Here is a 15,983-nt window from a genome sequence, read left to right on the forward strand (position 1 = left end):
CTTCTGAATATAACAGTAGAGCTTCTTATGGAAGAATGGGCTATTAAAATTGTGTATATGTGAAATGAAAAAATAAGGGAGGGTTCTTTTATGTATATCCAAAAACATATACTGAAGGTGTGTGTCTGCATATTTAATACACCTCAAGTGGCTCATTTTCTTCAGTTTTTTTCCTTATTAAAACCACTGAGCACTGTTAATTTTCACAGCAAAGGCAGCAAAATTAAGAAGTAGAGATATGGAGATAGGGCATTGGAAAAATATAAAGTGATTAAAAAACATACTTCTAACTAGAGTTGTTCAAATAAAAAAAAAAAAAATTAAAAACCCAATTAGAAACAAAAGTCATAGAAAATGTGAACATATTGTGTTCCTTAAATAACCAGATGTTCTTTACTTCCTGAAGGCAGCCAGGGCTAGGAATAAAAGGTTTAAAACTATTGTTTTAAGTTAACTGTGAATTTTGAAAATCTGTTTTCACCCTTTAGCGAATAAAATTCTAATACAGCAACATAAGCAAAGTAATTTTCATCTTTGGGTGTTCTTATTTGTATGTTTTTCTATGTTGAAGTGTTAACCTTATCACAATGACTTATTAGAAAACTAAAACACTACATTGAGTATTACAGTTTTGCACCGCATACTAAGAACCTGACAACTGTCCTTTGTCTGAAAGCTTCCTGTATTTATTCTTGTCTTTTCTATAAAATAGATTTGCTTTCAGATATTTCAGCATGGTGAGTTGTCCCATTCATTGAGCAAACTAGTTAGGAGCCGAATTCAGTGGAGACTATCATAAGCAATCGATTACAAAAAAAAAAAAAAAAAAAAAGAAAGAAAGAAAGAATGTAGAAAGAATGTGCTTGGTTGACGGAAATTAATTTGTTGCTTTTGCTAATAATATTATAGCTACTGCTGCAGATATTTTCTCAACGTTGTATTTTAGCTATTTGCTGACATTGAAGATGGCTATATTATAATATTAAATTCTAGCTAAATCCATGGAGAAGCATACATGACATTTCAAAGAAGTCATATTAGTTCATCATGACTGAAATTACAGGTACTGCCAGAAAACTTAAGCAATAAAATATGGTCATGATCACTCATATAAGGAATAGTTGGAAAAATATGCATTCTAGCTTTTAACACTATTCACTATCTGAGCAATGTGTGACAAGGGGAAAACACATTGCTGAAATTTTGAACCAAACTCTTTGTACATTTATTTTCAGCTGAATTTTCTTCTTAAGTAGCTGCCACCGTCTCATAGTTTTCTCCAAGCTGGTTTCATGTGCCTGAAAGGCTGTTGAGTTTCACTTTCTTCTTCTTCAGATAAATTCTTTTCTATACACTCATTAACTGAGGTGCCGCTGCAGAGCTGCAACTGTCCTTTGAACGCTGTCGTTATGTCAGTATTGTTGTTTTGCCGTTTGTGGCAGGAGAAAAGCAGGTTTGGGGTTGTTTTGTTTGTTTGTTAGCATTGTGTGTGCAATCTGGCATTAATTACCTCTCTTTAATGACCAGATTGCAGCCAATCAGAAGTTGGGATCTGGCGCTGCTCTGGCATTAGCAGCTCATTAATTTGTACCTCCACACAGAGGTACTGCTGGGGTGCGGGTCCACTTCGTTACAGGGGTACTAGCAAGGGGGAGTGAGACTCTGAACAAACATTTTTGCTTTTAGTTTTTGATCATGAAGAATGTGACTGATATTTCAGGAGCAATAATACATTGGTGGGGGGGCGGGGGTAGGTGCATGAAATGTAAGTTATCAGGAAGCTGGGATAATGGATATCCTAGTGCAGAGAGTTGCCTGACTGAGTAAGGTCACCTGTATTTTAAAGGAGAGTTACCTTTACATGGGATACTATTGATAAAGGAAATGAGGTTTTCCAAAATAGCTAACTACACATCTCTTCATCTGGGAGAAAAGGACTTAGGAGAAACAAAAAAATAAATGCATTTACTTTTAGTGATTCACAGAGAACTTCTATTTGCCTTAATTTCTGAAAGTTTAAGATCTTGCATATTCAATGCAAGGTAGATAGATTTTTGTGGACACAAATGTGGCACCATTCTCAACTGGACCTCTGCTTTTATAACCACATTCAATTCCTTGTAGTGAACTCAAGCATTTTGATGTTCTAACATCCCCATTTGCAAATACAGTGAGGTTAGATGTAATATAAACAACTTCACTTTAAATAAATTAATGTTTTTTCTGCAACTGCATGCTAAGCTTTTTAATGGTGGCCATGATATTAACTTACTCTTTGTTTATGTTCATGTTCTTAAAATGAGAAACTTGTATTTTCCAATGAAATAGTCTAAGCTTTGTTTTAAGAATTATTGATTTAAATATTCAGTTATTGTGTTTCATTAATAGAATAAGGTATGACAGGCGGCTAAGAGTTTAATGATAAATTACTTGGAATAACCATGTTGCCATAGTACCACATAAAAATAGTAAGTGTACCATGAATTAAAAATCTGCTTCATTTTTGTACATTTGTTTCAACACCTTCTTTCCCAGTGCACCTATGCATTTTAGAATACAAAAAGGCTACATGGTCAATACTTGTGATACAATAGCTTTGTTATCTCTCACAAAGTTCATTGCAATCTCTTCACTGGTGCATTAACCATTTAATCAACGCAGCATAAAATAGTCATCCTCAATATATATCCTGTATGTCACAAGCGATATTTTCACAAAAAAAACTTGGAAAGTGTTTGATTAGTCATCTAGTCAAGACTTTTCAAATGAGAAACCTTTCAAAGTCCTTCTCATTCTGCAGCACCATATGCAAGTCAGTAGTCATCACTCGAGGGAGAAAGCTGATCTCCTGGATTGCCAATGGCAACGCAGTTCCCAAGTGTTGCTCTCTCCTTAGTGTTGCACACACGGGCCAGTTGTGTGGGTAAGAACTCACGAATACTGTATCCATCTAAGCTAAACAACCATTACATTTAAATTAATAGGAATATGGTGGGAAATAATATGGAATAAAGCCAAGCTTCCAGAACAGTGACACCTCTCATAGTTAAAGCCATGTATGATGGAGCAGAAGCAAAGGAGTTGTCCCAGTTCCGTTTGGGGCCAGGCAAGATGGTGCTGCAGTCCCCTGCTGGCAGCAAGAGCAGAGCCCAGCCAGGTGACTTCGTTGTCCTCATTGCACATCGTGTGTGGCCCAGCAGGAAGGACAGCCACTGGCCTCCTTAAGGGCAGGAAGGAGTGCGTGGTGTGCCTGCTGATTTCTGGGAGGGTCAGGAGGTGCAGAGTCTTTCAAAGGAAGTGGCTAAAGATGAGTTAGGAACTACTGTTTCTACTTTTGACTAACATTTGACAAGAGGGACCAGAAAGTTCTCTTTGGAAGACAGAATTTTTAAACTGTTCCTTCTATTTGAGCAGGTTGGCATCCTGAGTAGCAAAGTAAAAGCAATTCTGATTGTAATTGCTGCTAAAGCAAGAAGATGAAGCATTTTAAGCTCTTAATTACTTTAGCTACCAATAAAACTTATTGCTTGTGAATTTCTTGGGGCCGTTTCTTTTAGTTGATAGGTTTACTTCTGTTTAAAAAGTCATCTAAAGCTACTGACTCTCTCCTAAAAAGTAATAATGTTATTTATAAAATTACACTTATAAAATGTATTTAACAGTGTTAGAGTGAGGTGATTATGGTTCTTCTTATGTGCAACCTGACAATTCAATTAATCATTTCTAGTTTGCAAGGTAGTTTATCAAAAAGAAGCACTTAAAACACTTAAAGCACTTTGATTCTACCTAATCAAAAGTTCCCCATGTCATAATTTATTTACTAAAATTTGCAAAACGCAAACTGTGAGTTATATAAAAATTGATTCATAACTTTTCAATAATATATGAAAGATTAACTACTGAATCATATCCAACCTATTATGATGGAATTTGAGTTCTGACTTTTCTGATACAAATGTAGATATACTGCTTGTGTACCTACATATTTTATATAAATATTAGTGTATCGATTGTAATGAAGGTTATTTGTGTACATTTGTATTGGAAAGCGCTCCTCTGAAAGAGCAAAATCCTGTCAAGATACAACGGGGAATGGGATGTTTTATCCTTTGCTGTAAGTTTTTATGGTAAAATAAGTTTGGAAATGGTATGTCTTTTGTGCTTTGTCTTTTTAAGGAGCAGTTGTGATCAAAATGTTTCTCTAGGATAATTCTTCATGATTGGAAGCCTAAATGAAAGGAGTTGCTTGTCCCACAGCACCAGGCCCATAGCTTCTCTCTGTGTTTCACAAGAAAAGACTTGGATGTCATATTCCTTTTGGTGTGGTGTGTGCATAGGGCTCTGTGAATGAGCTTTTTTCACTCCCCTGGGGACCTTTTTCAAGTGGTTTACGTAGCACATTACATGCAGAACATGAATTATTCTGTTCTTCCCATCATAGCAGAAATAACCAAATAGCACCTTAAAATGTTCTTGTTTTTCCCTGATATGTGAGATTTGTGTACAAGCATGTATCTGGAGAAGATGTAATGCTGTAAGTGTGGTTACAAGGGTTGTATAAGTATAAGCTTCAGATAACTGCATTACTCACAAAGCCATCAGTGAGTTATGCAGGTTGTCCAAAACGAGTGCCAATAAAACCATAATGTGGTAGCTTTTCTGTACATAAAGATGTCATATTTTAAATCTCATAATTTGGAGCATTCCAGGGTTTAAAGCGAGGCTTGCTGTGTGTTCCCTTCAAAAGCCTGGAGCTTTCCTCCACAATGTTGTAAAACTCCTGTTCCTAACTGTGCGAGGCTGCAAGATGCCAGAGCATAAATCTGTCACGGGGTAGAGCTGAACACTGTCAGATTTATACCTCACTATTTAGTTAATTTACTTCTTAAAACCAAAGGTTCAGCTGAAAAATAGGCAACTAAATTAAGAGGCAGATTTAAAAGGTACTTAAGCGATTCTGTTGATGCAAGATGGGGATTTTACACAGGTTATGAACTTGAACATTGGCAGGTCGGAGTCTTTTTGTCTGGAATATCAATAAAAGCTGATTTGGTAGGATTTGATCTACCTGTTAAAATGCAATATGCTGTAATACTATAAATGAAAATAAAAAAAGGCTTCCCAAGCAGTTAGGACAAGAAGCCAAAATACACAACTAGAAATTTCTTTCAGTCAAGTCACTGAAGCATTTTTAAATCTCACTTGTCATTTTTTTTTCAGTTCTTCATCTCTTGTCATAGAATGCCCATGTGAGAGAAAGCATGTGTGTATGAAGTTAAAAACAGACCATAACGCACAGTATTTAAAATATCTTCCTGGTGTCTGAAATTTCTAGTTGCCAGGGGAATGGAGGGTTGTCACGTAACAAAACTGGAGATAATTTATTTCAGCCTTATCAGAGTTCAGGGGTGTCTTCCATTCTTGACCGAATTAACTGAATTTTCTTTCATTTTCTGTTTTTTCTGGGAAATTTTGTTGCTTAAGGGGAAAAAAAAAAACCACAAAAACCCTCCTTAATTTTCGTTAGAAACAATTAAATATGATAATTCTTCATGCTGTTATTGCATTGTAAATAACAAGGTCCGTGATTGAGACCCTTAGCATCTTCTGAAAAATGTAAACAGGAAGCATTATTCCCAGTTTGAGGATTATGGCATTCCTTTGCCAACACCAATATTAGTGCATGGATCTCCTGACTCCTGTGATTAAAGGAAGTTCTTTATTAGTTCTGTGCAGTGTACCCTTCATGTTGTGCTGCTTTCATACACAGGGTTGATCAATCTGTGTTTTGGACAGTATTTTGCTCTTGGCCTTGAACCACTTTGGAATTGGCAATAGTACCTTATGTTATCTAATGTCTTGCTGGGTTTTTTCATTCTAATAACTCAGTGGTTCATAGGTGGATAACATACCTTTTGTGCTCCAGCAGGTTGCTTGCAGCAGAAGGTATAATAAGGGAGGAGAATTAGCAGGTGAAAAGAAAGGTTTGTTTGTTTGTTTGGGGAATGTTTTTTTGCTTTGGATGCTTTGGAATTTGGGATGGGTTGGTTGTTTAGTATACAAAATACTGTGATATGTTTCTGTAATGTTAAGCCTTTGTTTATACTGTATAAATGTGTTCATGTGAGGTGGTGACAGCTGCTTAAATATCTGACAAATGAATAAAAAGAGTAAAGGTGAAATTATCTCTCATTTTATTAGGTAAAAATTAGTAAATGCTTCATAGCAATTATTAGTGCCTAATAGAAAAACTGCTGCTGAACTGAAAAACTTATCCACATCTTTTCCTTATCCACATCTCAGCTGCTATATTTCAGCTCCATTCCCAGTCAAATATTTTGTCATGTTTATGTCATCTTTAATGAAGAAAGTAGCATAGTTGATCTAGCAGGAAAAGGTCAGCCTTTCCTGACCTCTCAGTCCTATCTGAATTTAGGGTCACATGATCCTCCAACTTTCATTAGAAATAAATGAAAGGGGAAAAAAAATAGGATTTTAATACAAAAACATCTTAGGCAGTACAAGAATTATGAAGAAATCCAATATTGCCGTGTCAGCTGACAGAGGAAAAAGGAGAAAATTGTCTCCATAAAAGTAATTTTTTTAATTAAAAAAAAAAGTAGAACAACATTCCATCATGATCCTTCTCTTCTTTTTACATATATTTTGTTCAGTCTGGGTTTTGTTTTAGGCTTAAAATATTAGTAGTTTAGGGGAAAAACCAATAAATATCTGGCGGCATATGGATAATATATTGGAAAAAATTTGTTTTAAAATCTTCAATTTGACACTAGTGAGATGATTATTTTGGTCAGCCTATTGCACCTGGATGTAAAATTCACTGCTGCTATTTTGTTTGTTTTTTCTCTGTTGCATTGAGGTTATCTAGTCTCAGATACAATCTATTAAGTGGAGTATTTTTTTGGTAGCTGAGGTTTTCCCACCTGTCTACCCTAGAACACCTGCAACATATGTTTGTGTAACCCTGCAATGCTTTGTGGTTTGGGCCTTGAGAAATTCCCCCAGAGCTTTTTGCTTATAAACAGTTGAGCAATTCATTTCTCTAATGACAAGTGGTTTTCCCTTGGCATTGAGGCAATAGCATGTTTGCTAAAATAAGTCTCATTTTTCATTAGATATATTGAAAATCTTTTTCATTCTTGTCTCTTATTCTGAACCTTCAGATTTTGTACAAAACTGTATTGGATTTTTTTTTCCCCTTGTTAATAAAACTAAAAAGAGAGAAAAGAAAATACCTCAGCAAAGAAGAGTGTTATCAAGATTCCTCCACTTGCACCTGCATGTAAACTTTTAAACATGCTGTAAATTCAGGGGGTGAGGTATCAGGTACGTTGTAGAACAGCCAGTGACTTCTGCCACACACGAACATGCTTTGCTGTATCCTGTCTATTCCGTGTGCAGCGTGATGTGAAATGTCTCCAGAAGCCAAGGAGGAAAAGGGGCTTACTTGGGAATTTGAGCCATATGGAGCAGGATCCTTAACTGGTGGGAGTTGTTTTTGAGCAGTTTGTGCAGGTTTAGGGAATCGGCCACGTTCAGTGTGACCACAGCATCAGTCCCTCGCCTGGGGAAAGTGCAGCTGTGGGTATAACTTAGCTCAGCCCCGTGCCCTGGAAGAGGATAAGGGCAAACAGAAGAGTCCCTGAGAACATCCTGGAATTGGAATGAGTTGGTCTGGGGGTGGCTGGGAATAGTCAGGAGGACAGGGAGAGGACTTCAGCAGGCAAATGAGCTGGGCACAGGGGAATCTTTTAGGCAAGGAAAGGCTCAGAGGCAGGAGTGCCTCGGAGACACCTGGAACATTTTCAGGCTTTTTTTTCTCTTTGGACTGTGGCTAATATATCTTGAAGAGACAAAGTCCTAAGTTACATCAATTGCTATGTGTTTCTATATGTGAATTTCATACACTGTCTTAAAGCATAAACTGGGCATTTTCTACCAGTTGAAACTATGTTGACTCTAAATAGAAATTAAGGTTAGAAGAATTATAAATCCAGCAGACTACTCCTAGAAAATGAGTGTGGGGAAGGGGGGCTGGGGGGGAGGGTGTCCTAGTATTGTCACAAACAGCTTTTCTCTGATTTCTGCTCTCTCTTTCCTTACTAGGGGAAAATCATATATGTGTTAATCTATATAATGCCCTCAACCCTCACACAATTTCTTGGAGCTATTCAACAAACTATAATTTTGAATTGTATAAATTATATATATTTAAATACAAATTTAAATTGTCATTTTAACATTATCCTTTTAAGAAAAAAATTATTTTATCTGAGTTAGTAACAAAATAATGTACATAAATTGAAAAAGAAAAGGAATAACTTATTTAAGTAAAGAAAAATACAAATTGGATCATTCTAAATTGCACTGTGTGGGAAAAAAACAGTTGCTGTGAATATTTTAAGCAACAGAGGTATGTTTTTTTGTAAAAGAATTTAGTCCTTAGTTCTAATAAATAGGTTGTAATTTAGGGGACAGCTCAAATTCAATGCTTAGAGAGGGTAATTACTTTAAGATTCTTAAGGAACAAGCATCATAATTGTGTAGGTTTTCTATTATGCTTTTTACATTTAACTTACTGAAATGGTTGAAAAGAATACAAAACTTAAAGGACAACCACAGTGACATAAAGATCATAATCTTCAAAATAACATAATTTTTACTGTCTGAATTTCAGTTTTCAGAAGTATTTAAATTTTCTGTGGTAATACTTCACAGATACTTGTCTGCTAACATATATATCAGGTTAGGTTTCTTTAAATATTGAAATTTTTTGAGGGGATATCTCAGAGATGCTACAAAAGAAGTTGCAGTGGTAACCCTTGGCATTTACTATATTGCATTTCTAATGTTTTTTCAGAGAGCTTTTTTTTCACTGCATGTAATAGTACTTTAAACTGCGTCTTCCTTGGATACCTTTAAACCTCATAGGAATTTAAATAGGCCCCTGTGAAAGTAATGCTTGAGCCTCATTCATATGTTTGAGTTAGATGTTATTCCTATTAATGGCTTTAAGTGCTTAGATAGTAGATCAGCTTTTTGTGTCTTCAATCACTTGTCATTTCTGCATAAATATGTTTCAAGATACTGTTCCACATGGTCTTTTCCTCTTGTTTTTGTTTTGGGTTTTTATTTAATTCATCAGCAATGTGTAATAATAATTTTCATTATTTATTGGGTGGTGAAAAAGAAATTTCAATGTTTTTGCTAACTATCAATATATACTGAGTTATTGGAAGCAAATTGCAAATCTGGCTAGCACCTGGTTACTTGTACTTTTACTCTTCAACCTTACCCTTCAAAACATGTAAAGAAAGAAGTTTCTTAATTCAGAGGAGAAAAGTTACGCTGTTTGATTATTCACACAGAAGTTGCAGAACCATCGGTTATCCTCATCACGTCATTTTGGATTTGATTATCATAGAAATGTATTGAATTACCAAACTAGAGCAATAGTAACTAAAGCTGATTCATTGTTATTGCTGTCAGTTGATGAGGACTGACTTTCAAGCTCTGTCAATAGGTAGAGTTATTCAAACATTGTTTTTATAACAGGAGATGAAAAATGTAGAACAGCCATTACAGTGTGGGTGGTAGGATAGATGAGAATTTTTTTAATGCCTGTCTAATAGCTTCTAGTAATTTCATTTTTAATGAGCATTACAAACATATATGTTTAAAATGTTTATTGTGTTTTCAAAGAAAGAAAATGAGACATTTCATACAAGATTAAGTCTAACTGCAGGAAACAATTTGGAAATTCCCACCCTTAATTATGCTTTCAGAAATCATTCTGGCCTTTGGTATTTACCAATTCTATAATTTTTCTTCCCTCCTTACATGCTCATGCAATGTTTTGGTCTTTAAAATTCAAGTCCTGTATCCTCCTCCAGAAACAAGGTTTTCAGGGAAGGAGGGCTATCTGTAGGTACATGGGAAATGACAGGGTAAGACTGTAAATACTCCAGTCTGCAATGAAATCTGGAGGGCAAATATATCACATGTGAAACTGAAACACCTGAAGACTGACTGTCAAAAATGTAATGTACTCTAACCTGTGAACAATGGTTTTGAGAAGGTCAATGCATGGTTCACTAAATCTGTATTTACAGGACTTAAGGCAGATCAGAATATAAGGCAACAGCCAATAAATGATTAAACCCTTGTAGCAAATACTTAGAAAGCATTTAGATCACTTTTATACAAGATATCTGGTCATTACGCAGAAATTTACCATGTTGTTTTCTCTTGCACTAGAAATTACTGAAGCCATTTCCTATTTCTATATATATTTTAAAAGGTCCTCTCTGTACTGATCCATTATTTTGTTTCCATCTGCATTCAAATTTTTTTACTTAAAAATATTTACTTGTCCCTCCAAATAGTGTCCTTCAGGATGTATGCATTCAATCAAGATACTTTATGCATATACTGCAGTCAATGCTTAATGTTCAGTGGATTCTTAGATCCCAAAAGGATGACTTCAGAACTACTGAAGGTAGCATGATTCCATAAAAGAGTTTGTGTCAGAAGTGGAGAATAACAACAAGTGGATTCTGGTTTCAGTATTAATCATATACACTTTATTATAGGACCACAGTTCTTTATTCATGGCCTCTGAGTTGGGTGAAATTTGAGGAGCAAAAATAGGCTTTGTGTGCCATCTAGTGGGATTGTTCAGGTTGTCTCACTAAAATTAATTCTTTGCTTAACAGAGATACTGCAAGTGATGTATTAATTTCAAAACGTTTGCTATCATTTCTCCATACTATTACCATTTTCTTTAAAAGCATAGCACTTTAGCTTGGAGGTGGTCAAATTCCATACCTGACCTGCAGGAAGAAATCCTGTCAGTATCTATTATTGTCCAAGAATTATTGATTTAATTAGGAATGTTACCACTACAGCAAAGAGCCTCATCACCATGTGAAAAAGTACTGATTTCTGTGAGCATGGAATGGACTTACAGGTAGAAATTGGTATTAAGTATTTTATGTCTTCACTTTAATGTAAATGACATTATTGCCTTGAAAAACCAAGATCCCAGGAAAAGAAATTGTTCTGTAAGTTTCTAACCCTCTTTAATGAACATATGCTTAAAATCTCCCAGAAAATTACAATGAAGTCCTTTTTTATTTTTCAGCGAAATCCAAGACCGGTGACTCACCAGTTCCAACAAAATTTAGATTATTACAAAGCACGTGGAGCAGACTTGATGAACAAAACCCGGTAAGCTATTTCTAAATATATGTTCAGCAAACTAAGACCTTACATAAACAAAATGTTTTAGAAGTCACATTTATCCTAAACAGGAATTACCTAAGCAGTATTAGAAGCACATGTGTTTATTTCATGACATTTATTTCAAATCTGTCCCTTGACTGTTACTACATGAAAGAATAGAAATTTTTACACATAAAAATTTTGGAGTCACTTGCTGGCTTCATTTTAAGGGAGGCTGAAGACTTTTACACAGTGATATGTATCCTAAAAACAGAGTAAAACATTGCCAGTGTGAGTTAGCTGAACTGATTCTGATAATGCACCTAATTGCAATCTGGAGTATTCATGTACCAGAAGCTAAGTAGAATTAATGTAAATCTAGTTTGAAGTAATTTTTACAAAACTTTTCCTCCCATCTTTTAGAAGTGGTTTGCATCAATAATGGCAGAATTCCTTGTCAAGGCCATAATATTTGGGTGGCCACAAGGTGGGTGCTGATGGCTGGTGGCTACTGGTGGCTGTAAGTCAGTCCAGCACAAAGCATAACACTTCAATGGACACGGTCACGGGCAGCTTCTTGGGTTGCACATGGCCCCAGCTGTACCCTCTGCCTGCTGATTCTTGGGAATTTCCTGGCTTTTGGGCTTCTGTAACTCTGTCACATTCTGTTGAAATCAGCTAAATTAAAAGCTAACTAAAACTAAAATGGAGTAGTTTGAGAAGTTTTTAAGAAGGGACAAGGAAACAGAAATTAAAGCTACGTAGAGTGATTGCAAAACCATCTTTTTCTTTATAAATCAGGCTTTAAAGTTGCAGAAAGGTGTCAAAAATTACTGCATTCTATTGTATTTTCTTAATGTTTTTACTTATTCTTCTGAAAAATTGTCTCAAGTATTGCCTAAAGTGGAAAAATTAGTTGTTTGAAGTTTCAAAAAGAAAGATTTCAAGGATTTTGAAAAAACAAGTAAAACATGAAGCACAAACAAGAATGGCACCTGCTGTAAACCCAAATTCCAAGAAAAAAAAAAATCATTAAACCTGTGTAGGAAAATAAATTAATTGCACACATATACTCAGAATGCACACTGAAGGAGGTGGGAAGTTGTTTAGAATAATTCAGATAGAAGAAAATCTGGGATAAATTAATCTCAGGAACCGTTAGAGTAGGTCAAATATGATAAAACTGTTTAAGATTGGACTAGGAAAAGAACTGGAAGATGTATCATTAGGAAATGTTTCTGCAGTGAGCAGAGATGAATTAAATGAACTACCAGGTTTATTTCATCTTTAATTCCACAGGCTCAGTGATATGTTTAAAATATCTTGACAAATCTCTAATGCATATTGCTTATTTTGTCACATATAAAACTTTTTAATCGGTCATATTCATATATTTGTCTCTCATCTCTTGTAATGATTACTTACTGAAAAGAGAAATGCTTTTGAATAAGGCCTGCTTAAAACAAAACATTTCCATCTTAGCAGAAAACTGCAGAGATTGAATCATCTTCCTACTGCTAGTTTAAAAATACACCATTCACAGTCAAGGTCAATGATGCTTATTGTGATGAAACAAAATTGTTTGCTTCGTGGATGGAATTCATGTCTCCCTGATATTCATATTTTTAAACTGATGCCTTACTTTTAAATGCATCTGGTGATAACTCTACAACATAAATCAATCAGTATTTTTCTTGTAATTGTTGTGCATATCTGGTACATTTAGATGGCTAAAATGTAGATTGATCCATGTTTAATGGCTGTAATCATCCTTTGCATTAATATATCAGACATTTAAATGGTAAGAAATAGACACATTGTTCTTATTTTACTGAACTTCAGCTCACTTTTAATGTAAATCCTCCAGACATGTAGCACCTCTCTATTGTTCATTTTCTGTCATTCAGAGAAACTGCATAGATTTTACTTCACAATACATTTATAAAACCACCTCTTGAAAAGATATTTAGATAGCATCATTATTTATTTTTCATTAATTTATATATGTTCTGAGCTGCTCATTAACAGTGTCAGTTTACAGAACAGCTGTATCACACCACAGGTTATTAGAAGCTGTGATAACTATCCTTTCTAGTTGTCATGTAGTTCTAAAACATTCTTGTATTTTGTTGTTGGAAGCATTTCTAAAAATCATGTTTCGGACATAAAGGCTTGGAAATTGTTTATGTTTATGTTTTATGTTTTCGAGTTTTCCTCGAAAAGTCTCTTTCCAACCATCTGAAAAATGCAAATAAACTAATTTGTCCTGGTGTACATATATGTCAAAGCAGCAAATCAAGCAGTGTAAAAGAAAAACTGACACCTTTTTATTGGGCAAAATATAGCTGAAAAATAAAGAAACAAGCTGCTAGACACAAATACACAGCTCTCTTTGTTTCCTGCATCTGTGCACTATCACAATTCCGAAGATGCATTAAGCTCAAAGTGCCCAGTGGCTTTGTTGCTCAGGTGGCCTGCCAGTGTGAATCACTTACTTCCAGTAAATATAATTTTTTGTGCAAAGCCAAGGGGGTTTTTAGTGATTGTCAAAGTTCTAGACTTAGAGACAACGTAAACCTAGTACTCAATGTGCAAGCCATTATCTTCCTTCTAAGGTAATGTTTCAGTTGAGTGAGTGATATTTATCACCCCAAACTCCAACTTAAGTGATCATTTTCAGTAAATGGAGGGGGAAAAAATATACTAAAGTTTGGGTTCTGAATCTAAGCCAAGTTATTACTGCTATGAACCCCAAAACCAGCAATGTAATGAGATTTATTGCAGCTGTTGATAACTGATTGAGATCCCATTCAGCTTGACCTCATCCATTAGCAGGTTCCTGTAGAAAGAAAAGAGAAAACTCAGCCTACTACAGGCAGATTATTACAAAGAAATAATACATTGAGTGTTGATTTACCTACCCAATTCTTTTTCTTGTCTGGCATAATCCAGTAGGCAGCAACTTCAGTTTGAAATTCTGACACTTGTGCTCCTGTGTCTATCACAAAAATAATAAAATATTTAAAAGGGCCCAGGGGAAAGGTGATTATCAAATCTCCCTGGCTGTTTTCTGTGAGCCTTTGCATTTAAATCCACTGGCCATCCCTCATTCAGAACTGGTTAATCTGTTAAATACAGGTTCTGGAGAGTCAGAGGGGACCAAAGTGTTGAACTCCTGATAGGGCTGCCCTTAGTGGGGTAACTCGTCCTTTGATCTTCAGTGGGAGTGTACTGGCAATACAAGTCTCAAGGGGTTGGTCTGGACAGGTTACCCTTTAGTGGCTGAAGTTGTTTAACAACTTAGACTTAAGCTATTTCTCAGGCGGAATCTCAACTTCAGTCTCAAGAAGTTCTTTTCACACTCCTGTTGTTGCTTCCCCCACCTTTTCAAGAGGCTCTCCTCCAATTAATTTCATTACCAGAGGGAGTGAGGCTGTTAATTGCACAGCCTTCACAATGGTGGGTGAATGTCCGTACCCTTGCAGGAGGCTGTTAAAGGTGTATTGTCCTCCTTTCCAAGCCCGTGCCAGCAGACCAGTGGTTAAAGGTGCAGTATTGGCATTCAATTGCCTGAAATAAACTGGAAGCCACAACTCTGTGTTGGCTTCTTCACCACCCAGGCAGGACAATTAGAAGCAGACTTTGAAACCATCTTGTAAATGCTCAGTCACATGGGTGCTTATATTGTGGCTGCTGGGTTTGCAGAGTTGGGTGTTGCTGTTAGTGGAACCAAATCAGCTATAAGTTCAGAAATTCCATTTTGTGCTGCAGCAAAGATCCAGCACTGTGATACACCAGCAATCCTTGAATCACTCAGTGCAAGCACTGCGTGGAGTGAGTGCACTGCTGTCTCTGAATTTCTTTAGGGTCAGGGTCAGCAGACTTCTGCTTCTCATCCAGGAGCTGCCAAACATCCAAAAACTCTCCTCCTCCCCTTCAGCTGGGGGGTGTAAGCCTGGCCTCAGCAAAGCATCTGCAGCTTTTATGCATCTGTGATTGTTTGAGTCACTAACCATTAACACTTTGGTCCCTCACAACTACTCCATTTTCTTTTGAAGCCATTTGGACCTCCTGCAATATTTTATAGTTCTGCAGATGCTTTCCGCATAGTGACTTTGTCAGCCATCATCAGGTGACTGTGGAAGGACTTTTTGTAACACCAGCAGCCATCAATAAAATCAGGAGACACAGAAACATCCTGTAATTATGATTTGGCAATCATTCTTTCCCAGCTTCCATAAATTGGAAGCAACACTTGGTCCCAGTCTCTGCACTGCTGTTCCTCCTAACAAATTCTAGATGCCATCTTTCTTCCTCACTAGTATATGGCAGAAGCGCCCCATACAGCCTGGGGCTGTATCTTGTGAGTGTGCAGGCTCTCATACTTCCTTCTGACAGCCCTCCTTTTCTGTCTATTCTGAGTATCTATTCTGATTCTAAACAACATGGCTGTTGTTATTTTCTGGATGTACTCTACATGTGTGTGCATGTTTGTATTGTGTGTTCTAAAGAAACTTATCTCTGGAGACAAATAGAGAAATTATGGGAAGAGCAAAATCAAAATTACTCTTCCAGGTGTCTGCAGAAGTTACAAATTACCCGTATTAATTCATTTGTAGTTTATTTTTAGTTCAACTTTCCCAAAACATTGTAAAGCTATTTTTCCCCAGTACAATGATTCTGTTGGTTTTAATTACATTTCTTCATGTTTTTAAAGGACAGCTTTTTATATCATGGAA

At 36.0% G+C, this 15,983-nt stretch overlaps 1 protein-coding gene across 8 annotated transcripts in view; it reads left to right on the plus strand.

The window, feature by feature from the left end:
- The window catches only part of TBC1D5 (TBC1 domain family member 5), a 315,390-nt gene that overhangs the window by 246,189 nt on the left and 53,218 nt on the right, over window positions 1–15,983 (plus strand). For all 8 annotated transcript variants that reach the window (XM_088054565.1, XM_088054556.1, XM_014248648.2 and 5 more), the window contains one exon: window positions 11,165–11,250. In XM_088054565.1, the coding sequence (XP_087910691.1) occupies window positions 11,165–11,250 (86 nt within the window). The remainder of the gene's footprint in view (window positions 1–11,164; window positions 11,251–15,983) is intronic.

This window comes from Pseudopodoces humilis, chromosome 1, assembly GCF_049639895.1.
Source record: "Pseudopodoces humilis isolate 2021_Gansu_Grassland_sample_001 chromosome 1, ASM4963989v1, whole genome shotgun sequence".
Classification (NCBI taxonomy): domain Eukaryota; kingdom Metazoa; phylum Chordata; class Aves; order Passeriformes; family Paridae; genus Pseudopodoces; species Pseudopodoces humilis.